This window comes from Bicyclus anynana, chromosome 13, assembly GCF_947172395.1.
Source record: "Bicyclus anynana chromosome 13, ilBicAnyn1.1, whole genome shotgun sequence".
In the NCBI taxonomy this organism is placed as follows: domain Eukaryota; kingdom Metazoa; phylum Arthropoda; class Insecta; order Lepidoptera; family Nymphalidae; genus Bicyclus; species Bicyclus anynana.
Genome location: NC_069095.1, coordinates 14,295,060 through 14,323,031, shown reverse-complemented (window position 1 = coordinate 14,323,031; position 27,972 = coordinate 14,295,060). Strand labels below are relative to the sequence as shown.

General features: G+C 43.1%; 1 protein-coding gene across 2 annotated transcripts; it reads right to left on the bottom strand.

Moving 5' to 3' along the window:
• Positions 1-80: 80 nt before the first annotated feature.
• LOC112044145 (solute carrier family 22 member 6-like) lies at positions 81-27,383 on the bottom strand. Of its 2 annotated transcripts, none has more exons than XM_052885046.1 (8): positions 8,591-8,689; positions 7,292-7,514; positions 6,722-6,822; positions 4,373-4,527; positions 3,885-4,251; positions 3,156-3,415; positions 2,623-2,804; positions 81-2,356 (listed from the first exon to the last, which is right to left on the bottom strand). In XM_052885046.1, the coding sequence occupies exons 1-8, from the start codon at positions 8,672-8,674 to the stop codon at positions 1,926-1,928; spliced, it is 1,803 nt and encodes a 600-aa protein (XP_052741006.1). In that variant the 5' UTR covers positions 8,675-8,689; the 3' UTR covers positions 81-1,925. The 2 variants fall into 2 exon arrangements, with proteins under 2 accessions (XP_052741006.1, XP_023935656.2); XM_024079888.2 differs by lacking the exon at positions 8,591-8,689 and adding an exon at positions 27,017-27,383 and having other exon boundaries at positions 2,057-2,356.
• Positions 27,384-27,972: the final 589 nt, after the last annotated feature.

Genomic DNA, 27,972 nt, shown 5'->3' with positions numbered 1-27,972 from the left:
TTTTTATTGTAAGATATACATACTAGTGGGTATGAATTGATTGACGTGTCGATGAGCGAGGACAAAATAAAACCACAAAATGAGCAAATATTGCGATCGTGTCAAAATTGTTTATTGTCACTTTAGACATGTTACCAACCTTACTTCTAACTTTGTCTTACAAAATTACGAAATCTATACTTACGTGTTAATTTTATGAATTAGAAAATCAATTTATTGTAATTATCAATTATATAACAATATTTTGTCAAATCAAACGTCCAGTGCATTGGTTGAGAAAATGTCTGGTCTTTAATATTATGGTTGAAAACTTAAATTAAGTAATAGGCTAATCTAAATACATATATAAATACAACATAAAGAACGGATTGAGTGGATATGTATGGGTCACAACCATCTGGTTGTATTGGCAAGCTCATAGGACGCCTAGACTTCAATGCCGGCATTCAATGAAATGGCTAGTGTACGTCAACGTCAATTAAGAAGCCCGAGAGTCGCTTGTTTAGTTATTGACAGATTCTCCTCCTTAAGTCGTGTTCTTCACACTCGTGACCACTTCCATCCATAATTTCGTGTTTCACGGTGTCACGCCGTCTTGTCCTATCGTCGGTCACCCAGAGCGCATTGTAATCGGTCAAGTCAAGCATGGTGCAGATCTGATCAGACTAACACATCGCTGCGACCGCTTACCTTCCACTTTGCCAGCGACTATCAGATTGTCGAGATTATCTCCGTCCGTTTCCTGGCAACGTGTGTGAGTTTTGACTCTGAGTTGGGGAAATATAGATGCGTTGCTCTGAAATGCAGTCCATGGGATCTGGAGCACCATCCTCTAGCACCGCGTTACAAACACGTCAATACGTTTGCGGTCAGCAGATTTCAAAGTCCACATCTCAGCCCCATACAGTAAAGTTGAATTTAATGGAAAATATTGATAAATCGTTGGGATGAATTTTTGATTTTGATTAGTTAAGGTGGAGTTAGATGGTACCCTTGAGAAAAGCAAACCTAATGCCATATATGTTGGACAGCAAGGAAGCCTGGGCTAAGGGCGCGGAAATGCTACACAATATTATGGGACGACGCATGAGAGACGAATGGGATCGCCAGAAAGCTAATAGCGAAGCGTGAAGACTGAAGCATTTTCAAAGGGCTGATTTTTAACCGACTTCTTAATACGTCAGGTTGTTTAACGTGGAGTGATTCTAGTTCAATTAACTATCAGCCTTTAACTATTTGATTGGATGCCGATTGCCGGTTTTTAACAGACGGTCGAGGCGTGCAATTAGCTAGCTAATCTAACTGGACTGGCTGCGACGTATCGACAAGGTAGATGTCAAATCTTTTTATTATCTAATAAAAACTTTAAACGTTATAAATACATTGTACTTCGTCTCCTTCGACTAAGCATTGCCCCACTAGGTGGAGCCGCTTTCCGTTATAATCTAGCCTACTTTGTTCGGTTTTGAGCCGATTTTTCATGAGAGAGCTTCCATGGGAGGCCTCGGGGATTACTCGTTTTACTTTAATTTTCTACCTCCTACCTAATAACATTTTCTTCAATATAATTAAGATTTAAAGCAATAACTTATAGCTACGAAGGCTCCAAAAACGGCTTATGTGTGGGTGTTTGGGGCTCTGACACCTCTGTCAGACAGTGAGTTCAGCAACCAGAACCACAACCACCACTGCGTGCACCACGCGGGACCACAGCCCTGATGGCTGCAGCACCCAAAACCACAGGGGTAATAGGGGTGGATATTTTATATCAAAATTGTCGGTAACAAATTTTGCAATATCAAAAAAATTAAAGCTATGTTATTCTTACAACACAAATAATAACTAAAACCGAAGGCTCTCGCAACGCACTGCTCGAGTCGACGCTACCTACAGCTACGGGTTGAGATCCATAGATCCGTGGCGGCCTACAGCGGGGGGTGCTCGGAGTTGTGCCTGCGCCGGGCTAACACTAATATAGAGAGCTGAAAAAGAGAGCTCGCTAAAGTTAATAAGTCGTTCCCGCTAGCTACAGCATAATAAGTAAGAGCAGTCCAAGTTGAAACTACGTCAGGCACGTTGAGCAATTTTCGAATAGGGAAACGGCACTGCACTCGCGTCATCGTCAGGCCTTTGAGGCTAGAACTTGGCGTACGTGAGGCGCAAGTCCCCGCCAGCTCCAGGGGCACGGCGTCGCCTACGGGATGTCGGTGTCGGTGGTGGCGGCGGAGTTGTCCAGGTCCGCGAAGGAGTCGGGCAGGCGCCGGCCCAGCGTGTCGGGCACCAGCCGCGTCAGCGCCGCGCTGGCCAGCGGCAGCGCGCCCAGCAGAGTGGTCGGCACCCACGCTCCGTAAGCCGCCTGAAAAAGCACCATAAAAACCGTTGGTAAGAACAAAAGATCATCTCGCAGGAGCTGCCGCTCATAAGTCTCGATGTCTCAGATGAAGTACAAGCGCCGCGCTCACCAGAAGCGGCGTCTGCGGCGCGAGGATGGCGCCGAGACGGCCGCAGGTGGAGCAGGCGGCCAGCAGGCGCTGGCGCGCGCGCGTGGGGAACAGCTCGGCCGTGTACACGTGCAGCGAGTTGGGCATGCACTCGGCGGAGGTGGCGGAGGGAGCGACTCACCAGCAGCGGCGTCTGCGGCGCGAGGATGGCGCCGAGGCGGCCGCAGGTGGAGCAGGCGGCCAGCAGGCGCTGGCGCGCGCGCGTGGGGAACAGCTCGGCCGTGTACACGTACAGCGCGTTCAGCGTCATGGTGGCGCCCATCTTGCCGGCCAGGAACAGCGCCGTGCCCGCCACGCTCTCGTCTGTGACACGGAGTAAGAACCTCTCAATTATCTTAACGTAGTCGTTAACTGAGCATGCCCTAGCGTGATATTTGCAGTCGTTCATACACAGTGGGACATAATACTTCAAACTGCTTATCACGTTTAGTCACTCGTGATGTCGCGCGCTTAGAAGTATGCATATTGCCAGTTATACACGTTCAGGTGAAAGCGCCTATCTGGCACAATATGTGCCAGGACCCAGCCAGTACCGAACGAATCTCTTGCACGTTAATGGCGCTTCAGTCACATCATAGTCAGAGCATAGGTCTCGTGCCCAGAGAGCGGAGCCCACAATCTCGGCGACGTAAGAGATGCAGGTTCAGTGTGTACCTTCGGGCAGGCAGGGGATGGCGATGAGCGCGACGGCGGTGAGCAGCAGCGCGGCGGTGAGCAGCGGGCGCCGCCCCACGCGGTCCAGCAGCAGCGTGTTGAGCAGCAGCGCGGGCAGCTCGGCCGCCGCCAGCAGCGCGTAGTTGGCGTGCGCCGAGCCCGCCAGCGCGTGCGCGCGCACGGCCAGCCCGTAGAACACGAACACGGCGCTCGCCCACCAGCAGAAGCACACCAGCAGCCGCCGCCGCAGCGCGCCGTACCTGCGAGCGCGGCCGGGGGTCAGTGTCAGACCGCTTGTGGCACACATTAGGCTGAACCCAGCAGAATAGTACAAACGTTACATATAAGACTAGGAACATTAGCACTAATACTGCTATGCGGTTCCGTGACTATTCGAAAAATATTTGGCAAGGTTGTTTTAATCCCTGTGAGTGAAAGTTTTTCCCACAAACATACTCACACAAAAAATGACAATACTTCCTCGGTTAGCCACAAACAGTCATTATCAACTGCTACAAACTATAATTGCACAATGAACTGAACTCTTCTTTCATTCAATTACAGTATAAGAAACCGCTCGATCGATCAAGACCATTCCAGAATCAAGAGCTCGGGCGATTCGCGGAAATATTCAATGAAAAACTAACTAATGCTAACTAAACGACTGGTTGTTCTCGCTGACGCCAACAAGAGACACAGGACGACTCTCGAGCTCCTCGCTACACTCACTTGACGAACGCCGTGAACAGGCTCTCCTCCTCGACGATGGCCTCGACCTTGGTGGTGACCTGGTCCTTCGCCAGCATCTTGTCGAGCGCGTCCTCGGGCACGGAGACGCGGTTGGCCTTGGCGGCCTGCTTGATGACGCGGACGGCCTCGGGCAGCCGGCCGCCCGCCACCAGCCAGCGGATGCTCTCGGGCAGCAGCCAGGGGTACAGCAGCAGCAGGAAGGAGGGCGGGTAGGCGAAGCGCGCCCACGTGCGCCAGTAGCCCGCCACGTAGTCCAGCAGCGCCAGCGACGCGGCGCCGGCCGCCAGCGGCACGCCCAGCAGCAGGCTGGCCAGGATGCGGTGCTCCACGCCCAGCCACTCGATCACTGGAGACAGTCCCAGATGTATGTCACATTACAATAACATTGACAGAGCGAGGAGAGTGAGTTACGAGTAAACCCTTTATGTGAGCTCAGAGCGACGTAACTCATGATGAGTGACACTCACTCAACACGAAGGCGGCGGGGTACACGCTGGCGCCCAGCACCGTCTCCAGGAACTCGGCGGCGAGGTAGGCGGGGTAGGAGCCAGCGAAGGACTTGCACAGGCCGAGCACGCCCGCGCCCGCGCCGCTCGTCACCAGCGCCGCGCGCCGGCCCCATCTGCACCGCAGAGCTTTATAGTTATTGTATGTATGTATCAGGAGGATGGTTTGTGCTAGCCACTCACCATCCAATACATGCCTGCGCGCAAAAATGTATTCTTACAATAACTTTGTCACTACGAAATTGTCTTTGAAAATAAAAATATATGAAACATTAGAAATTGCATAATTTAAGCCCGGTTTAAGTTTCTATTTGCTCAGCATTTGACCGTAACGAACTTAAACTGGGCTTGGCTTGTTGTTATAAATTATTATTATTATTATCAGCCGCACACCTTATTTACTATGATTGTAGATAATCTGAGACAGCTTCTTAAACGCCCCCTCAATCATATAATTGATATCAATTATGACCGCCATTACTGATGCTCACCTTCGAAGGGTCGCGAGACCGCATTGTTCAAGGCAAATAAGTCATTTTATAATTGATATAGCGTTAATTAGAGTACTTAGCGCGCCCCTCCCCCTCCCCCCACCACTCCATCCGCGGCGACAGTCGAGCTACTAGTTCACATTGCTCCTAAAATAGCTAAGTTTACATTTCTATGTCCCAGATAGACAGGTAATTGACCCCCGCCGTACTCCGAACGAGGTGTACTGAGTACTGACACAGCTGGTTACTGTTACAAGTCTACACACGGCTCCAATCGTCTCCCTGACTGACGGCAGGAACAATATCATGTAAGCTGTGGTGGTTTTGAATAGAAGCGAGCGTTACTTTGAGGCATTTCGTTAAGAATTTATGACTATTATGTTTTACTATTTTGCAATAATTGATTGATTCATTGAAAACAAAAGATTATTAGTCCAAGAGCAATAAAATCATTTATTATTTACAATTCTAGTTAACGGTTAAAATATGAAATGTTTCATAATCAAAAAAAAAACCGGCCAAATGCGTGTCGGGCCACGCGCAGAGTAGAGTTCCGTAGATTAAGTTAGCACTTTAATGCCTTATGTAATGCACAAAAATACGTATATTGATACCCCACGCTATAGGATAGACGATAAAAAATTCATTCTCACTTTGTATGTAGAGAAGGAATCCCAAAAAATTTTTTTTTCAAACTTTCTTTTTTACCACTTTATAGACGTAATTAATATGCATATGCTTGCCAATGCCCATCTTTCTAGTTTTAACAGACTCTGAGTTATCTTAATGACAACTTTGTCTTCCTAATTAACAACGGAATTAGTATGCAATTTTCGATTTCCAATTACGTTTTTTAAGTTGGTCGACCATTACTCTTTAAATAGCAATTGCTAATTAGCCCTTATAGTTTTCCTTGTAATTTCATTATATATCCTACTTTTATTAATTTTTTAAGCAATTTATTAAGTGCCAATCTTCTCTATACACTAAGTGTCTGAAGGTAATACCTGTCTGTTGAAACTATTTAGTCAAACATTCAGCAGAGGACTCCATGAAAGAAGGCTCGGAGTATTTGTGTCAGTAATGACTAATGAGGTCTAATTCAGGGCCAACTTAATTATTATTATTCCTATTAGGCTTTGCCGTAAGTCGGAGATGGCGGTCGGTCTCGTGAGTGGGCCGTGCAATAAGGCAAGTCGTGTCTGCGGCATGTAAGGATACATTTAACACTTGAACGATACTAATTAAAACTGAATGACCCTAATAATGGCAATTATCCATTTACATAACTATTACTGCAACCCATTAGGATAAAGTAATCTGTTTTAACTATTTGCATCACCATAAAATATAAACTTGACCGCTTTAGAAATTGCATAATTGAACTGCACTTTACGCGAAAGTGTGTTACGGTCCTCGTAAAATGACATTTAATGCTTATAGATATAGGATAAAGCTTTGGTAATCAAGGATAATATAATATTACTCGTGTTTTACATCTGAATTACGAGTATTTACATGACATCGCTATAGAAAAACAATTATAAAGTAATTAATTCTATTTTAAGATATAAGTCAAGTCAATCTTCTATAGAGTGGTTTAATTTAATTGTAAGCCATAACAACGCCACACAACACTCGAGACACCGGGTGGGTTTACATTTCTCTGTTAATAAGTCTCTAGAATGTTTTTCACTGAAAGTCACATCGACTACCATTTTGGTTAAATGTGATAATTAAGCACGTACATTTAACATTTTTTACATTAAAAAACTCCTTTAGCGATAATCTTGAATTTATGTATAGTTCTGATACTCACTTGTCGGAGACGTAGCCCATGATGGGCAGCGACACCAGCATGCCCACGTTGTGGATGGTGCCCACCAACGTGCGCTTCCACTCCTGACAGGCGAGCCCAAACTGCAATGTTTTACAGTATTATATAATTAGTGATTACCTATAATCGTCGTATAGAAAGACAACTTATTATCCGAGCCACAAGTTTCAAGATATCGCGGAACACATTAAGCATGGTGGTGATGCCGCCTTCCTCGAAACTCTGCCAAAACAAACGACTGCGAATTGTAACACTACATCGTGTTGGGAAGCCTGTGCGTGTGCGGTCCAGGCCAGCGGTCAGATGTGAAATGTTGAACTTCCTTTTTCGAAAAAACTTTTAATAAAAGCCCGGAGTTGAAATTTCAATTCAATTCAATTTAATTTGATAATAATGATGCTTAGGTACTATCAGATTTAACAATGGTAACAAGAATCGTAGTGGGTCTTAGCACCAAATTCCTTCATCTATTGGGAAGGAGTCCTGGCCCTGTGATAGGAATGGCCCCGGTCATTCCGATGGTTGCGATGGCCGTCATCACGCAGCGCTAACCTCCGCCATGATGCTGCTGTGGTGCTGGTACACGAAGTCGTCGCACTCCAGCCGCGTGTCGTTGTCGAAGGCGTGCGCCGCGCACTCGCCGCCCCGCGCCGCGCGCCGGTGGCACTCGGGCGAGTCCTCCGCCAGCGCCCACGGCGCCCACGTCGGCGCCCACGCCTCCGCGCCCACGGGGCCCACCAGCGTGCTGTTGTCCTCGCACTCCGGGATGTGGCATCTGCCGATACACAACGAGCACTCGTTTTAAGGAAGAGTTAAATGGAAGTTGTGTGATGAAGCATCTCAATAACCACCAGAAGTTGCCGGCTTACACCACAAACTATAGAAGCGTAGCGTAGAAATGTTAGCATTTCTTATTGAAGTGATAACTTGTTATTTAATGGTAACCCGTTTCGTAACGTAACGCATTACGGCCCTTTCTCTATACGGCAGTAGGTTTATCTCATCACTTCTATCGAGCGTCTCGAGACGCACACGTTTTATTTTTGACTTTTGACTATACACTAGCAGTCGCCGTGCGGATTCACCCGCATGGTTCTCGTTCCTGTTCTCGTAGGAAAACGGGGATAAAATATTGCCCATAGCACTCGGGGATAGTGTAGCTTCCCAAAGAATTATTCAAATCGGTTCAGTAGTTCCAGAGCCTGTTCAAAACATACAAACAAACAATTAAATCTTTCCTCTTTATAATATTAGTTTAGATATAGCAGCAAAGTTCAGATGTTATCGCACTTTAGATACAATGTACCTACTTGTTGATTACCTCGGTTACAGGGATTCAGTTTTTAAAAACGACGAGTTCTAAATCAGTTATTAAATGTGGTAAAAAAATTAAACAATAGTATGCGTAGAATATTATCTTAATAGTAAGTTTAAGCTCTTATATCATCAGTGTCATCTAAGTTTATCTATTTACGTACAATGGTTACTTGACATTTTGCATTCATTGAGATTAAGTTCTTAAAAGTTTAATCATCTTCGCGCCTCGCGCCGTCCGCACACGCCATTCCTAGAGCTTAAAAAATTAGAGTGTAAAGAATTTTCCCCGTATCAGATATATAGGTATATGGACTTAATATAGTTTGAATAGAATCCTATGCCTACGTTACTGTAAATAAATACATTTAGTGTCCCTACAGTCTACGCCATTGAGTGCAGTACCGTGAACCGGTGAGTATACCGGCCGCACCGGTCGCGACCGGCGCCGCTCCGCCGCCGGCCCGGCCACTGGCGGAGACGGTGCCGATCTACCACTCGTTGTACACGTTTACGTAATGTTGTACAACATTATACCTGCAGTAAATGGTCCCATGTCGTCCGACTGGTTCTGTAGGGCGGCACAGTATTCACACTGTGCACGAAAACGTTTCTCAGCATGCACCAATATTTGCACTAGAACGATGGACATGTTGCATGTATATTAAAAAATAAAAACACAATAAGTTTTCATACGCAAGCGTAAAACCTGTTTACGTTTATAGCGGTGCCGTTGAACGTAAATTACATCTACTTTAATGTTGGCGTTTATTTTTAGACAACAAAATAATAAAAAGAAAATCAGACGAGTCAATCAACTCGTACAACTTAATATAAATATAATATATTAGTTACACGACGCAGGTGAAGTATGTTTGATCTGTGTGCAGTGGTGAGGTGAGGGTGAGCGGTGTACCGCAAGCCGCTAGCACCGAGCGAGCGGTCGCAGCGCGGCCACGACACCCGCCCGAGGGCGAGTGAACGCTGACCGAGCTTTGCAGAAGTGATTCCGTCCAATGATATTTTGTACTAGAGATAGGGCACTAACGCACCAAAACTGAGAAGGACGAATGTGCAGGTGCAATTGTCCTAATTTCATTTAGTCGCTTATTAAATCACGAAAATTATTTAAACACATAATACCTAAATATATAATGTAAGTAAACACAAAATTGTGAATGTATGCGCTGAGTGAAGTCGCAAGTTCGGATCACTTTTTGCGGTGATTTTGTAGGCTAAAACGTATCTATAGTTTAAAATAATAATCATTGACTCCGTCAAATTCACCTGACGATCTCATGTCGCAGTGAAAAATGCGGTGACAGCATGCTCGGATCTATGGATTGTTATTGCAAGTATTTTTTAGATATTGATAAAAAAATAATAAATTTTATATTAACTTAACGCGTACTTAATATGCTTTTAAAAACTTTCTATTTTCAGTAAAAATATGACATAATTCGATAAGACGGTCGATGACCTTGAAATCGCATCAGTGTAACAATGTTATTGATTGTTGCATCTTTTAGTGAACTGTTTGATTAGTCGTAATTCGCACTGACGTTCGGAGCTAATCAGCCTTGTTCAATGTTAAGTCACATATTGCCTGACCAGTATTCCCCGATATACGAGACGGTCGTGGCCCCGACTTCACGACTATGAAAAACGCTCCCTGACCAGTGGCCACTATCTGTAGTACGCTGCACAGCAGTTAGCGGCGCGCCACAGCCGCAGCCCGCTGCAGGGTCATGTTAAAAATAGGCTTCGTAAAAATAGCCTGCGGAGGGCCGGTCACGTGACCCGCCCCGCCCCGCCCCGCGCCGCTCCCGCCGCAACTAGGAATGCAACCAGTCGGCGCATCTCGGGAGCAAAGTGCGAATTTCTTGTGGAATTCCACAAGTTGACGTTGAACTCTAATGTACACGTACCAGGACTTGCACAGTAACGAGTTGTGTATTTTTTCATGTCAGATGAGTTTAAAAATTGATTGAGACATTTGTGCACCAATATTACATTATTTTGAGATGATGGATGATAAGTAAATGGGTAAATTAACATCAAAGCACGGAAGGTTCAATCAACGGCTAGTCTGAGCAGAAGCAAACAGCAAACTCTGATAAATATTCAACGTCTGTAATTGTTCTGAAACCAATTTACAAAATAATTTCTGAAGGACTTTGACGTGCTTAACCTAAACTTTACTCTTGAATCGTGTCTGTGTTGGATAACTTCAGACAATAATCATTAAATACCTATAAATATAGAAACGAATACCCTAGCAGTCCAGGATTCACTGAGCGTGTGCCGCGCTCCTGCTCCATCGTGTGGCAGATAGAGCAGAGCCCAGGATTTGTGACACGTTTCTGCTCGTGTTGTTCCCTGCCCAGCCAGAGATATGCTTCTACTGAAGCAACTCTAGATACCCGTTCTCATACAGAACTTGCAGCAGTTAAGATCTTTCAAGACAGATTTAATCTTGAAGAAAGTCGACCTGGCAATCCTAATAAAAGCACCAGATTTTCTCAAAGCATTATAACTACACCTTTGTCCTGTAGAAGTGGGTGCACCACATGACTGAAACTGTCTCGATGCGTGACTCACCACTCAGCGCTCGCCAGCCGTACACGCAATGATACCACTGTACAGTAAACAGAGCACAGACCGAATATGGGCTTAATGTCAAGGGGTCCGAGAGTTCATTTAACCTTTCCACCGAAACAGTTTGAAGTCTCACGAGTGCAGTTTATTGACATTGTAAAGATTATTTGGCGACAGCACGACATGGGATATTCAAATGGGACATTACGCGTTTTCATTATTCCATTACGAGGAGCGGGTGCGGGTGCAACCTCGCTACAGTCATTTTCATCAACATTAACAACCCATGTTCGTTCCTCAGCCTCACGAGCACGGAGCAAGTCTCCTCTCAGAATGAGACGCTTAGGCTAATAGCCCACCACGCTGGCCCAATGCGGATTGGCAGACTTCACACACGCAGAGAATTAAGAAAATTCTCTGGTATGCAGGTTTCCTCACGATGTTTTCCTTCACCGTTTGACGACACGTGATATTAATTTCTTAAAATGCACAAATTGAAAGGTTTGGCACATGCCCCGGATCGGATTCAAAATAACGTCCTCCGAATCGAAGTCAAAGGTCATATCCACGACGCTATCAAGGCTCATGTAATAAGTAATTTTCATGTGGAACCACAAGCTTAAAGCTTCATTATCTAACACTGATAGAATTTTCAAATCAACCAGTAGTTTCTGAAATTAGCGCGTTCAATCATACAAACAAACTCTTCGACTTTATAATATTAAGTATAGATTTTCCTATAAATGATTAGTTATGCTTTTTTAATATTTTTACTGAATGTAAATGCCAGATTGTTAGGTACGTGATCGCTCGCTGGACGTGACAGTTGACACTGATAAGTGATATCTGACAGCGAGCGTAGCGCGGTTAGCCGCTGCCGGTGGCTTTGCCCGGACGCGCGCCGGACGATAAGGTGTCCGGCTGTGACAGCGCGCAGGTGGCCACTGGTCAGGGCCGCAGCCTGCTCCCTGAATTATGTCCTCTTGTTGGGTCCTAAAGTATAGTGCCCCAAAAGGTGGAGAAAGCTCATTATAGGACAAGGACGAAGAGTAAATAATTTGTAGGGAGTCAAGAAGGCGGGCCGGGCACACGTGATTGGAGCAAGTACAGGAACTGCCCTCCCACTGATTCGGCACGAACGACTGCAAAGTCGCAGGGGCCATGGGAGGTGTGTTCCTAAAGTACATGCTTTCGCACGGGCTGCTCTCGAGGTTCGCTATAATGTAAATCGCAAATCAAAACATATTTGCTGATCAATTAAACTGTTGAGTTCGTCGGCTTGCGGAGGGCGAGGGTGGGGTAAGGGGGGAGGGCGGTGCGAGAGTCACAACCGTCGGTAAGGTAGGTACGAGATACAAAAACTTGGAGCGAGTACATAAGTAGGTACGTATGCTAATTTTTAGGTTAAATCCACTCGACTCGTAATCCGAGTAGGTATTTAAAGGTCGTCAACATTAAATAATAAAGTAAACCTGCTCTTTCCACTGATTACATCTGTAATATTCTTTATAAATAATACTTTTCTAAAGTAATCTCTTGCACTGTGTGTTAGCTATTTTATCTTATATCGAAAGCTAACATCTATCTGCAAAACTGCCAAATAAAATGTGCAAAACACAACAAGTCATTGTAAAGCCAAAATCTGGCAGATAGTTACTACCTGCAGCCCACAGTTTTACTCTGCCACAGTGCTGTGATATAACCCGACATGTGGGCAGTAGGTGAGCAGCACAACGTGGAAGCGAATCCATTGGTTACGTTGATGCAGAGAAATGCGCCGCCGGCGTGGTAGCGTGACCTTAATTTACATATTGTATGTAATCAGTGACAATGAGTCACGTGGTAGTTGATACTGTAGTTTTAGCAGACTCAGAAGTGGAATTACAAAAATAAGAAAATCAATATTGAACAATAGTCAAACTGTAACCAAAATAAGACTGAATGATGGCAGACAATACCTTAAGACTCCCAGAGGCTTGTGACTCCGAATGCAGGTTCGAGGGATTCCTTCCGACATGTCAACACTCACGATTCACACTCAAGCTATTCTCCCCGCTTATCCCAAGTAACCCATAAAGAATAACACAACAAGAAATGTGGACAACCCGAACGCCTAGTACAAATATTTCCTACAATAGAGATAGGGTGCAACTGTGGAGCCTCTCTCCGTGCTGACACTGAGCCGTCAGCATCGACCGCCACATACAGCCCAAGAACAAAATATTTATCCATCACCATACATCATACACCTCAAACTTTGTATAGGTCGGACAAAACTATGAACGAGGTTAACAATGGTGGTGGGAAATTTTCCTTCCAAGCCATCTTCCAAACGTCGGTCGGTGCGTCCGATAACAAATATAGATTACTCCTTGAAAATTGTACGACAAGACAACTATTTGATTTTAAATATATTATTTTTATATTACGCAAAAATCGGCGCTGTAGTTGTATTTTTTTTGTTTTATCACCATGTTCATACTCGCCATGAATATCAGATAAGTACTGACTGAGCAGTCTGGTCATGAATAAATATTTTGTTCTTGGGCCCAAGGACTAATAGCACGTTTATTGTGAATACGCTTGATGATGTTTGATGCAAATATTGATACGTGTGCTAAAATTTTGATTATTTTGTATTATTACTGCTCCGTACGTTGCTATTTTGAAATGTGAGACGCAAAAAAAGCAAAAAGTTTTCAAGTTGTGTGTGCTCGTCTTGTTGTTAAATTAATTAGTGACATCTAAACGGACGGACCTATTTTGATCCGTTTCGCTTCAATAGATAGCTAATGTTGACAAAATGTTACTGTGTATATGTGAAGATAAGCCAATCAGAAGATATCAACGCTATTCCATAATGACAACTCTGAATAATATGAATATTATGTGATTATGATAATACAACATTCCTTCTCATTAATCGTCGAACACCTGTTTAAAATGAGCGACGTATCTAGTGCCCCAGTGCCCGGTGGCGGAGTGGTTACGTGCTCCTGATCACTCACCAGCTCCTGTGTCGTTCAATGAAATGTTAAGCGTTAGTATTACGCCCGGACACAGAATACCTACATAACAGTAGGGAGTAGGGAGGTCGGTGGTGTTCTACACCCCTGTGTCTCCAAGAGCTCGTTACAATTGTCAAAGTCGAAGTCAAAATGCATCTATTTAAATTTGGCTTAATTTAAAATCACTTTCGAAACATCAGGTAATGTTTTTAAATTATGGTCATAAATCAAAAGTGCTTGTAAACCGGCTTACTTAACACTAATATATGAATTTGGCCTGGTCTTGTCTAGCGGACAGTTAAAGTACTTGGTGATGATGAGCTTGCAAACTGGCTAGGGACAAACACGCGACGAATAGTGTTACTACAAAGACCTATCATGCTTCATCCCACCACCACCACCACCACCACCAAGAACATCTCCTGAGTGATTCATTCGTGCGTAACGTATGCATGTGGTACCAATTAGCTGATAACAGTAATCCGATAAGAAATATTTCAGAATGGGATCAGATAATACCTAATTAATTTCAAATCCATCGATGTACCTAATCGCTTCGCACTAGAACACGATCGCTCAAAGGAATTAACGAGTTCGTTGCGTAGTACACGTCGTAGGGCTAACATCTGAACATATTGTAAAATAATGATAAAAAAGAAATCCTATCTAAGTTTGGTGGGGTTTTCTCGGTCCAAGGCGCGTTTGCAACTCTCGCAGCTTTGCGATTTTCATAGCAATGGAAGTTAAATATGACTTTTAAGAGAATTCGCCATATTATCTTTTTAAAATAAGACCATTATTCCCCTTTCCCTCCCCCTTATCTCAGTTGTGTTGTTTAACGTAGGTATATTCCTTCACCTCAAGACTTCAATCTATGTACCCCACCCCATGCCACCACAGCTTTGCAACTTCTTCAAGTATATGTATAAGTAGGTACTACTTTGGTTCCTCTGTGGACTTCCTTATTTCAGATTCGATTACGCAGAGATCAATTCGCACGGGATCTTTCATCGAACGCGCTACTTGATTCCTTTAACATATGATATAAAAAAAACCTACGATGAGATATTCCTCATTTAATAATATATACCTGGATCCAACGATATTCTACAAAAAAGTTCGCGATGGCCTACCCGAAAGCATTGAATATTTATTTCAGAGTCCAGTCTCTCTATTCTTTCTCTTTTTAAAATTTCAATAAAAAGAGAAGCATAAGATAGAATAGACGGTGTACGAAAGTCTGTGTTTACGCGGCCGAAGTCACGGGCGTATGTTAGTGTTATATATAAAAAGTTGTCACGAAATCAACACGAGCAAACTTGTACCTACTAGAGGCTGTTATGTAGAAGCCATGCTCCAACGATTGCAGCCCATTGTGCCATTAGCGTATGTTTTATGGTAATATTTATAACGTTTGATTGTAGCGAGCTTTTTGTGCGCGCCGCAAATTAGCGGCCGATGATTCACGAGTTATCATTATGTTTTTATACAAAGTCAAATCGATATCGCGGTCAACACTATATTTTTCCACTATTAGTAATCGTGTCGATAAATGACACTGGTCGAACTATTACTTAATCATTAAAAAAAAACCTAAACTTGATTGATCATTAAAACCGCGGAAGTCATAAAAAAGCTCAAACGGCACAAATAAAGGTTTTGCCTTACGTGCCGCCTCGCGTTGTAGGGATATGCTATAATGCTTGTTGGAAAACTGAATTACTCTAATGCATTGCAGCATTAACTATTAACTTCAATTCAATTCAATTGAATGACCTAGCAGACGTCCCGCGGTTTTACCCGCATATAATATAATATATCCCATGACACAAACACATAACGTGGCTTTCAATTGGTAACGGAATTTATTTATATTCGTATATGTACCAGTACGTACACATACGAGTATAAATAAATTCTGATATATACCAATAAAAACTACCTTTATATGGACAAGTAGGGATAAAAAAATTAAAGTTTTAATTTTTAACCGACTTCAAAAAGGAGGAGGTTCTCAATTCGGTCGGTATTTTTTTTTTTTTTATGTATGTACACCGATTACTCAAAGACGCCTGGACCGATTTCAAAAATTCTTTTTTTGTTTGAAACGGTATAGTCCCCATTTGGTCTCATTGCCATCATGTCAAGATCTGATGATGGAATTCTGGAGAAATTGAGCTTGGTGCTTAGCCGGTGTTGTCTTAATTAAAGCCATTTCTGACAGGACCCCATGAAACAACACTGTCTGCAAAATCTAAATCTATAAGATATTCTCACATGGTTTGAATTAATACATCACCGGCTTAACACCGCCTTCATGCTGATCAGCAGGTAGAACATATTATGATGTTATTTTTCGCTTTTTAGTTTAGTGGGTACGTTTTTAGGTTTTGAAGTCGGTTGTATTTTTTTATTAAAATTTTTATAATTATATCTGCCTAGCTATTTTATTCGTCTGACAATTAAGATTTTTGAGTCCATTTATCATGCGATATATATCGAAATGAAGCATACATAATGTAAAATAAGTACAAATTATACCAATGCATTATTAGATAATATATTCAGAAAGAGAGAGTCAGAGTCACACAGCGGGCGATGGAACGAGCTATGTTAGGAGTATCTCTGCGCGATCGAATCGACCGCAGAAGAACCAAAGTCACCGACATAGCTCAACGAGTTGCGAAGCTAAAGTGGCAATGGGTGGGACACGTATTTCGAAGAGCCGATGGACGTTGGGGTCCCAAAGTGCTGGAATGGCGACCCCGCACTAGAAAGCGTAGTGTTGGTCGACCCCGCACCAGGTGGACTGACGACATCAAGCGAGTCGCAGGGATTCGCTGGATGCAGGCGACTTAGTATCGTGATGTTTGGAAGTCCCTACAAAAGGCGTATGTCCTGCAGTGGACATCCATCGGCTGATGTGTTGATGATGATGTTCAGAAATACAATACTAAATAAGTTTTCATTTCGTTTTGTGGTAGATACCTATCCACTTAGGAATTCACTAACTAAACAATCTTGGAAGTTTGAGTGCTCCGATGGCGGGTTACCTACTCATAGTCAAATATGTTTTCTGTGGTCAAAGTCAAATATATTTCAGTCATTGTGCTTAATGAATGTCAATTTGAAATCGTTACTGGGTACCTACATTTCCAATACAGACATGTTTTTAACCCTCGACGCAAAAAGAGGGGTGTTATTACGTTTGACGTGTCTATCTTTCTGTCTGAGGCACCACAGCTACCGAACTGATAAGGCGACTTCAATTTAGTTGTTTTTGTATGACTTGTGTGCGAGTGTTCTTAGACATGTTTGATGAAAATCGATTGAGCCGCGTAAAAGTTGTGGGGGTGAAAGTGGGGAAGAATAACCGAACCGAAGTCTGCAAACATACTCGAATGGGTCTCAAATGAAAGCGCATCGAGTCTGAAAGAGAATAGATATTGATGACTCAATCAAGAGAAAATTGCTGAAAATGGGGCCATGGAAATCCGATAATTCATATTAAAATTAAATTAAACAATTTTCTTTTATCCAGTTCACATAATATGATGATAGAAAGAATTTCTGACATAAAAGTCTTTATTTGAGACTAGCGGACACCCACGCGATTGGCGAGTCGAGACGAGAGATTGGTAAGTCTTTGTCAGTAGGGTGGTGGCGAGCCGCGGCCGAACCCATGACACACGAGTCACGCGACGTTGTCGCCCCGGGAGGCGGCTGACCTTCCGCCGAATGTGTTTGCTTGTAAACATACGAGTGGTCAGTCTGCGGCTCCCTGCTAGCGTTTGCTGATAACAGCTTCGTACGTCCACGCCACTTGCCGGTCGGCGGGACAGTGGCTGTGGCACTGGCAGCAGTAGATTTATATTACTAGTGGACTTCCCCACACACTCCGCAGGAATCATATATGTTTTCGGAATATAAAGTAGACCATCTATTTGCCTATTTATTAATCTACCGATTATTTGCGCGAGTGAAACAGTGTGTGTTTGCGGCAACACGTCCACCTCAGACTGGGACACATCCGGAGAAACAGAGATGGATGGCAACCCTAACTGTAGGTATTAGTACTCAGACGAGCCTACGAGGAAAAGATTCCCAAACATCGCGATTTGTGCGAATTTATATTAATAGCGCGATATCGAGACGCCACACGTGCGCGAGGCGTGCGCGAGGCGGAGCGAGGCGGAGCGAGGCGCGGGAGCTTATCTGTGCGATAAGTCGCAGCCACACCGAGCGCGCGGGCAGCGGGCAGGAGCCAGGCTAACGATACGGTTTCAAAATAAAAACAGACTTATTATTAACTTAAAGCCTTGCACACACCGATGCCTACACGATATACTTCAACTTTAATCTTCTGAATTGCCCTACGTGACGTTTTATCAGACCGTTTTTTGAAAACGTTGCAGACGAAAATCACCTAACCCTTAAAAGGCCATGGTTTTAAGGTTTCAGATTCCTAAAAAGCCGACAGTGACAGTGCAGAGGTTGACATCAAGTGGTCCGCTTATTCGTTTTCTTTATTTTCCCTGTTAGTGTCATCTCCTATCGAAGATTAGCAATGATTGAGGCTAATTTAACTTTGTTCACTGCTGCCCGAAACCGAAGTGATCTGGTCAGCATTGGCGTAAGTTCTCCACGGTTTGACATTCATATCAAATGCGAGCAGTTCAGTGTGGTCGCGACTTTATAGCATTGTTGTACCGATCACCTACCGCTCGCCGCTCGCCGGTGACGCGCGCGATAACCTCTCGTCCTCGTGCGTGCCGCTCGCTATCGAGAGTGTTGATCCACATCTTTGCTCTTTGAGTGTTGGGAAATGTATGATATCACCCGAAACCATTATCTATTAAAATAAAAAACGTCGAGTCGAGACAAAACAAGAATGCTCTATTTATACATTATCTCTGTTAGATAAACTAATTGGTGTGTAATATTGATGACAATTACTAAAAAAATTCTGCAAACAAAATGTGTAGGTATAATATGTTCAAGTTTTTTGCAGTAAATTGTCACTCCAATAAAATATCCACATATGCCTGTACACATTGAATTACTTATACATATTACTACTATTAAGTAATTCAATGCCTGTACATACGCGTGTGCGTATAGCGGATACAGCTCTCGATACTCGCTGACGAATGCATCTATTTTTATATTGAGAATTGAGATTGAACACATTCGTGAGCACTTCCTCAAACACGCACGGGTTAATTCTGTCCGCGGCGGCCAGGGACGGCACAGCTCTGTCTCTCATTGTTATGCCTAAGCCTGTGATAAACTAATAACTTGGATAAATTATACCTATACGTTGACACCACACTGAAACTACTGTATTTTATTAGTGTGTGTATCAGTACCGACTCACACCAGCACCAATTTTCAGCTATACGGTACGAGTACCTCACCTACTCAACCATCTCAGTACGAATTTTCTTTGATCTTTGACTAAATACCTATTCCTTTTTTTTTATTTTTATAAGAAAAGTGTTATTTGACAATTTTCTTGAACAATGTGGACTTTGGAGTTCACTCGTCAAGTCCTAGTCAAGTCGTGTCGTGCTAGCAAGGCGAAGGCAGGCTTACGTAAACTGTTTATAGAGTTTACAGAACTATTTAATAAAATGCATTACTCTAAAATGCACTATTGGCCTTATCTATTGGCCTATCCCCTCTCATTCTGAGAGAAGACTCGAGCTCAGCAGTGAGCCGTATCTGAGTTGATAACGACGACGACGAATCTAAAATGCAGCAATTCAATACAAATAAAACGCGAGCTACATGTGATTCCTACAATTTTCCCGCCAAACTCAATGTTACTAAACGTGACGTTTTTTGTTACTTAACGCTTGAACAAAATCCACTCCTCGCAAAATTTTCATTGAATTTCTATGAAAATCGTTTCGTCAAGGAAGGAGTTTTAAAAAAATGGATCAATAGGTATAGTATCTAATTCAAAATGTGAATATTTTCTACAATCCTCGATTTAGAATTGCAAATGCATATTTCAGTTACCTACATGTCTGTCAGTATGTCGTCAAAGATTTGCATGACATTCTATAGTTGATAGGCTGGGAATGTCAATAAAGCTGTAAATGAATTCGCTAACACCGTGTGTACTTCAGCGTGACCCCATCGCGTCAGCGTCAGCCGAGTGCTGACCCGCCGCGTCAGCGTCACGAGTCGAGCGCTGACCCCGCCGCGTTGACACTTGAACCCGTTACTGACTCACGCGCGATGATCTCACTGCGCACGATATATTATGTGAAAGAAAACATCCTTCAGGTGGACAGATCCGAGCTGTTACATAATATTCAAATGGTTTATGTTCATAACGGGCTTCACTGCGCCATGTAAAATGTTAGTCTAGTTCTCAAATATTGAATATCCAAATATCTGACTATTTGTTTTTGTCTGTATTAGTATCGAAAGCGACGTAACAGTAAAGGCGAGGTAGGTAAGCGGCGAGTTCACACGTACCCTGTACCGTAGCCGCACAACAATGTGGCGGTCGATGAGAGCGACGAGCGACAACGTTGCGACAACGTTAGTCGTTACGACAACGGGCCGGGGGCGGTTTCTACGACCTCGATCCGACGTGCTGATCACAATGTCGTTGATATTTGCTACAGATCTTATTTATAACTAGTGCACGCCCGCAATTTCGTCTGCTTAAAGTTTTTCCGTTGATTTTTCCGGGATGAAAAGTAACTTAGATATATGTAGCTCATTAACCTCCTCTATCTTCCAGGGAAAGTGCCATCAAAAGGCACGTGGCACGAGACTTATCATTTTCGTCTCAGCTCAACGAACACACGAGAATTTTTCTCACATGTCCTACTCGCTTATTAAGATGCAAACGCGTACAAAAGGCGTGTTTGGAATCCTAGAACGGTTCCAAACTTTAATTTTAAGTTTTTGCCTAATCATTATTATCACCATTATCTAATAATATAATTACCTAAGCATACCTAATTGAAATGTATTAATTTTGAGTTTGAGTATTTTACCTACGTAATCGTTATACCAGTTTGTGCTTTTGAAAAACAAACAAAAGTTTGCAACAAATTACCCCGTGTCAGCACCCGGCCCAGCACCCGCGACCCCTCTTAAGTCAAATAATTGAATAAACAGTACTATTATCTACGCGGAATTGTACCACAACCGTAAATTGCTAAGTACAAGTTCTTTTCGGTTTCAACGCATCATTGTTTTCGTAGATAAGTAGCAGCAGCAGAGCTCAGGAGTGTCGTGTGGAGGAGTCGCGGTCAGCTGGAGACACTGCACAGTACACAGTACGCGACACGCGCCTGCGCTGATAAGAGATAAGACCTTGGACGTGAACTGCGGCGAGAGATGTGGCGGCGGGTTATCTCGCACTTGCAGCCTCCGGCCACTGGCTCGGACGATTATGCGCTCTGATGGTTACATTTTATGTACGAGATATAGATCACTAGCTAGCTACTAGAATATGATTACTAGTAGCTCCATTCCCGTGGGAATACGGGGATGAAATAGCAGCCGGGTATAATGTAGCTTCCCAACAGTGAAAGAATTTTTAAAATCGGTTCAATGCAAACAAACAATCAAATCAAAATAATCTTCTATAGAATATTAGTATAGACAGAAGAGGGATAAGTAAATCATACTACCACCACACTGCTCCGGTACGGGTTTGCAGGCAATATACGAGTACCATAGCCGTACCATAGCGGTGTCACTTTAAGCACGAAGTGTCTGCGTCAGTCGCTGATTCACAATCAGATCCCATAGGTGGGTGTAATAGGTTCATTTTTTATTCCACATCAAAATATTGTCAAGCTACTGACCAAACATAGTTAGCTTTACACACGCGCGTCTCCCGCAGACCATCTATTGACGGAACGGTTTAATTATCCGCTAATTAACAAGTTCACAGGATACGACAACATCCGCGCGGGACACCCTACTACACTAGGCTGCAGGACTGATCCATAGGTCAAGAGGCCAACGACCCGGGAGAGGAAACATCCGAACTTCTCCCGGGCGAGGTGTGTACCTCGAGCCCCGCCGGACCATTCAGAAGACCGGGAAAAGACGATTCACAACACTGAATAAATCAAATACTTACTAAGTTATAATTTGCTGTAGATGTCCACTACAAATCACAGACATTCTGCGCCACAATTAACAATATTTTTTGTAATCGCACCATCGATTGCTCTAACGAACAAAACAAACAATATCCAAGTAAGGTTAATTACGGGTATAAATTACAATCAAATTATCATACTTAATAGTAAACGTGCTCGTTTACAACCATAACAATTATTATTATACCATAACAGTCATGGAGATAAACAATATCACATGGGTAAATGAATCATCAATACATCTGTACTGATATTATAAAGAGGAAATATTTGATTGTTTGTTTGATTGCATTGAATAGGCTCCGAAACTGCTGAACCGATTTGAAAAATTCTTTCACTGTTGGGAAGCTACACTATTCCCGGGTGCTTCACTCCGAATGCCCACGGGAACGGGAACAACGCGGATGAAGACGCGTGGCGTCTGATGGTAGAATATAAATAAATTTGAAGTGTCTTCAAAATAACTGTTCAGGTGCGATACTAAAACACAAACAAAGTGGACTAATCTGTTGAACTGGTTTTAATGGCTAAACAGATGAACTGGTTTTAATTGGAATTTTACTGGAAGGTAGAGGAAGTTGTTGAGTTATAGGCTAATTTTTACCAAAGTCAAAATTCATATCTCGGAAAATAGACCGGATTTGTGAGACACCGAGTTCCATGCGGACGAAGTCGCGGCCGTTCACTAGCTTGATAAATAAAATAATTATTCAAATATTTCAATGAATATATGTATTAGCTATTACTAGTTGTATGTTATTTTATTTTAGAACGAGTTTATTAAAATGATTTTACTCCTACGCAGCCTTCACAAAATATGATCGTATTGTTAGCAGCTAGCACAGACAGGACGGCGACAGCGAAGCTACTAAAACTTGTCTAGATTACAAACAAAGTGATTTCAAATAAAACTTAAAGTTTTGAGAAACCAGACCTGACAATAAATAACTTCTCTATTCTTCTGGATGAGCCCGTCTGACTCAGGATCATGAGTAGCTGGGCTCGCGCTAATTACTGAGCTTTTCTTCCATCCAACAACTTCTCAAGTCCTCACTGAAAGGTATTGCACCCCCGTGCCCCGTGCCCCGTGCCTCGGAGAGCACGTGAACACGTTCCAGGTATCTTTAACATACGATGGTGATTGATATTCTCAAATACAAAATCGCGTTTTTCAACGAAATATCGTCTTACAACTCGCAAATGAAAATTGTTTTACGCCTTACTAATGCTAACAAATCAGTGCTTGATATATTAGCGGATGCCCGCGACTTCGTCCGCATGGAAGCCCTTGACGAAAGTCACCCTAATTATGCTGTCGAACTTTTAAAGAGGTACAATTCCGTCTTACATGATTTACCGTTTACACACACGCATCGAAAGTATTGATTTTCCCGGTTTCTTGCCACATATTTAAATGTTGTTCTGTCCCTATTGGTCATATCGCAATGTTACCTATAACTTTCTTCAATTATTTTCTTCTTCAAATAAATGAATATTTCAATACAAACCAGTAGCTCCTAAGATTTGCGATATAACCAACAAATAAACAAACAAACTCTTCAGCTTTATAATATTAGTAATAGGTATAACTAGGTATCTATTGCGAGTATTATTAAAGCAGGGGCTTACCTTGATAGTAAGTCATGTGATTTTAAGTACAAAAACATAATCAATTATTCATATTTGAACGAAAATATTCCAGCACTTAGCAATTCAATGAGTCGCTCGGGTCCACGTCGGAATTGATAATGTTTGATTTGGCTCGAGGGAGTGGCTTCGGTCGCGGCTAGTTTTTAGTCGGTTTTATTGCTTAAGCCTATATTTTGTTTCATATTTATCTTTTTCTTGTGTTTGATTTGGCTCTGAATATTGCAAGATATTTTCTATTAAATATATATGAAGATGGATATATCCTGCGCACACCTTTTGTTCATTACGTTTCTTTCGTCTTTAAAGTCGAGCGTCCGCCGTCTTCTCTCGTCACCGTCGCATCTTTCTACTCGTACTGTAGACTTTCACTTTTAGACAGTCGTTTTTTATTTCGCATTATTGTGTTGTGTGTGTATTGAAAGAATACTAGCGGACGTACTGCGGGTGAACAAGGTTAGAGGTTTTGCGTTACGCTTATCTACGGCTGAAAACTGTTTCACAATCGGTAAAATGATAAATAAATAAAAAAAATAAACTTTGGCTGAGTTTGTTGTAGGCTCTTCTCGGACCAAGGCGCGTTTGGAACCCTCGTAACTTTAATGTTAAGTTTTCGAATGATTATTATCACCATTATCTTAAGTTTAATATTATGACCTGACGTTACGAAAGAGCTTGTAAACTAAGCATATTTGAAATAAATGAATTTTGACTTTGATCATTACATCTGTAGTTGAAGTCTGTTTATTGTGATTAAAAGTCCTCACTTGAATTCTTACTACAAGATCAAATTGGCATTTTTAAACAAGTCTTAGGCCATATCTACACTTTTTAAACGCAAACATTAATAAAATACAATCCACACTCTCACTGAACCTAGTGCTTTTCGGAAAAAAAAAAAGATGTCAAAAAAACATACATACAGCCGAACGTAGAACCTCCTCCTTTTTGGAAGTCGGTTAAAAAACTGCTTATAGAGTTTCTCTTCAGAAATTATAAAAGTCAAAAAAGCAATCTCCTTCTCCTGATGAGCGTTTCGGATCACAAGGTTCGTTCGTTCGGGCTATATGAGATAGGTACCTATTGAGTTTTTCTTTCAAGATAATTTTCAGCCAAAATTCTCAGTCAGCTAAAGTTGGGAAGTAGATGGAGCCACATTTCCGTGCCTCGCAGAGCACGTTAAATGTTCCCAGTCAATGAACTTCTGACAGTGGTCGTTAACGAATTAAACATTAAGCCCGCCTGCATCGGACTAACGTGCTGCTTCTGAGCTTCATATCTCCTCTCCTTTATGGAAGGAGGCCGGGTCCTGACTAAACCGAGCCCGCCAGGCCGGCCGGCGCGCGCACGGCGGGCACACGCAGATGAGCACGCAGCGCTCGCGTGCGATGTTATTGTCTGCGCCGAAGTGTGTCGAGTATTTGTGCCGCTGCCGGCAGTAGGCACAGAGGTAAACTTAGATTCAAATCAAACCTAGTTTATCTAAATAAGAATACACAACTTCATTTCTCATGACAACAGTGTACCGCACCCACCGTTTCATAACTGATTTGTAAGCTCGATGAAGGTTTGTTTCGTAAAGGCTTAAAAGGGTTATAATTTGGAGAAATATATTTCGTACGTTATGGTACATGTATAATTGTATAAGCTCCATTTCATTCTGAGATTTCATTATCAATCGCTGACGATGCAACCCAACGCAACGCAACATCGATGCGTCTGCTCCAGGCGAGCTGAGCTAAGTATGTAAATCAAAATTCATTTAAATTAGGCTTCAGTTAGCCGTCAATTAGACTTACTTTACAAGCACTTTTGAAACATCAAGTTATGTCATGATTTAATGGTGGTACTTGAGTAAAGTCTAAAACTTATAATTAAAGTAACGAGGGCTCCAAACGCACCTTGATCCGAGAAGAGCCCACAACAAACTCAGCTGAGGTTGTTTTTTGTTTACCACCATGTTACAAACTTATCTAAAACTAAACCTGACCTGTCTGGCACAGGAGCGGGAGACCTGTCCGATAATAGGAAATCCTCGGTGAGACATTTCACCTGGAGAATTTCCATTTGTGCCGCAAATGAGCAACCATTTATGTACCTAGCACCTACTTACCGACTTAAAAATGTTACAAACATACAAACGATTTTTAAAATGTGTTGCGTTAAATTGGATAACAAATTAATTGATCGTTCAGTAATTTTAGGAAATGAAAAAATGTCCATTAATTACCCAAATACTTAATAATTTGCTAAATTCAATACAATCATTAGTTTGTAATACCTACCTACGTATTAAATATGAAATTTAGGTACGTAGGTATTATTAGTGCAGGGACGGAGCTACCGCCGTATCAATGATACGGGGCCCCCGGACTGCAGGGGCCCCTTACGTGTAAAAGCAAAAATTTGTAAAATGCAGATAATCCACAATCTCTTTTTTCCCTGGATAAACGTGCGCCCAAAAGTTGGAAACATCCTACATAAGTTAAAGTCAATGTCATATTAATTTTAAACGAGCATTTTTGCTTCTTTTGTGAGAATTTTTTACCGTTCATTTAGGCCTCCAACTAATAATTATGATACAGGGCACGCTACGTCACTGTATTAGAGTAAATGTAATTGTTCGTATTTTCGTATATAGGTAACATTTAATAAAGGAATATCCTACTAATATTATAAACGCGAAAGTTTGTATGTATATTTGGATGTTTGTTACTCTTTGTCGCCGCTACTACTGAAGCGATTTTGCTCAAATTTGGAATAGAAATAGGTTTTACTCTAGATTTTTATTTACTCTGGACACATAGGCTACTGTTTATCCCGAAAAAAATAATGTTTGCCGAAATTTGCGAAAACTAATGATTTTGATGATATGAATGTTTGTTACTCTTTCACGCCTCGACTACTGAACCTAGTTAGCTGAAATTTGGTATTGAGATATATGCATGCATGACATGACAGCATGGATTAACACTTAGGCTACTTTTTATCCCAGAAAAATCCATGATTCCCGAGGGATTTGAGAACTAAATTCCACGCGGACAACCGCTAATTTACATATACAAGAAACCTATATCTTTTAAATATAAACAGTATACCGGTTCCCCTCTAATTAGTCGGAAAGTGACTTGGTCAGGAGTGGGTACGTAAACAGTCCAGTGGGATCCAACCACCAGCTCTCAGTGATGAGTCCGGCTCTTCCCCCGAGTTGTGAACTGTCAGTGTCACTGTGCCTGCGCGAAACTTAACACCACACACTCCGCGAGCGGGCAATATACTCGTAAAGTAAGTTAAAGCCTTATGTGCAGTCTCTCCCTCTATGCAACAGTTGCAATCATGAAGGGCTCAGTACAGTCACATAATACAAGTATTTATTATATTTATTGCAATAGACAACAATCCAACAGCGGTGCACAGCAGTACGCGCCGTCTGTTATTGTGTTACAACAGCATCTGTTTACAGTTATTTGCCTTGAAGGTTCAAAAGGGCTAGAACTCAGAACGGGAAAGCTACTTTAACAAAATGAACCAACATTTCCGCGGGTAGTTTGTAAAGTCGCTTCGGTTACCTGTGCGGCGTGCGCGCGGCGAGGAACACGTAGTTGGTGCCGTACATGCCGGTGAGCAGCACCGGCAGCGCCAGCAGCGCCGCGATGCGCGCCTGCCAGCGGCCCCAGCCCACGCACTCCTTCTCCATCCCGCTGACGAGCCGCACGACACGACACCGAGCGCACCCGAGCCGACACACGCCGGGAACTTTAAGCTCCGGTGAGTTTGGTTTAAAATTCGAACGAGATTCTGTATTGATTGGATCACGCGAGCGAACGTCGTTTGTGTCGCTGCGGACAGTGGACGCGTCCCGCCGGCCGCGCGCTCCGAGCGGTAATGTCGAGTGGACGCTCGTGCGCCGCGTACAGGATCGTCGCGAAAGGAGCCGGTCCCCGCCGGCGCCGGTGTCGCCGATGAACTAAATCCATCTTTAATCCGTCCGCGGAAGGGTTATCAGCACGCCGGCCGGCCGAGCGACGCGGCCACGTGGGGCCGAGCGCTGGACGCCGGCACCGCGCCGCGCCTGCAGGCCGGGCGAACCGTCAAGGTCTGACGAGAACTTGTGGTCGCACGATTTCGATCAAGATTCTACTGAATCATTGAACGAACCAACGTTATCATTCACAAATAATAATCCAAAGGCAGCTCTCCTGTGAGACCAAATGATACGCCGATGATAAGTTGGCACTGGTAGTCGCGAGCACGAGCAGAGACAGAGAGGCGCGCACGTGGGGACGCATTGCGTTTAAAAATATACGTCTAACAACACGCAGCATGTGTGTCGTGACCGAAATAACATTCGTGCGAATGTACACTAACCTGTGTCACGGAGCTTTGCCCTCCAACTGTGCCCGCGCCCGCGCCTGACCACCGGTGCCGAGCCGACAGAGTCAACGGCGCCCCGACAACGAGAGTTGCACGGCTTTCAGGAAATTCAGGATTTCGTCTATCTCGACTCAACGTCACATTGATTTCA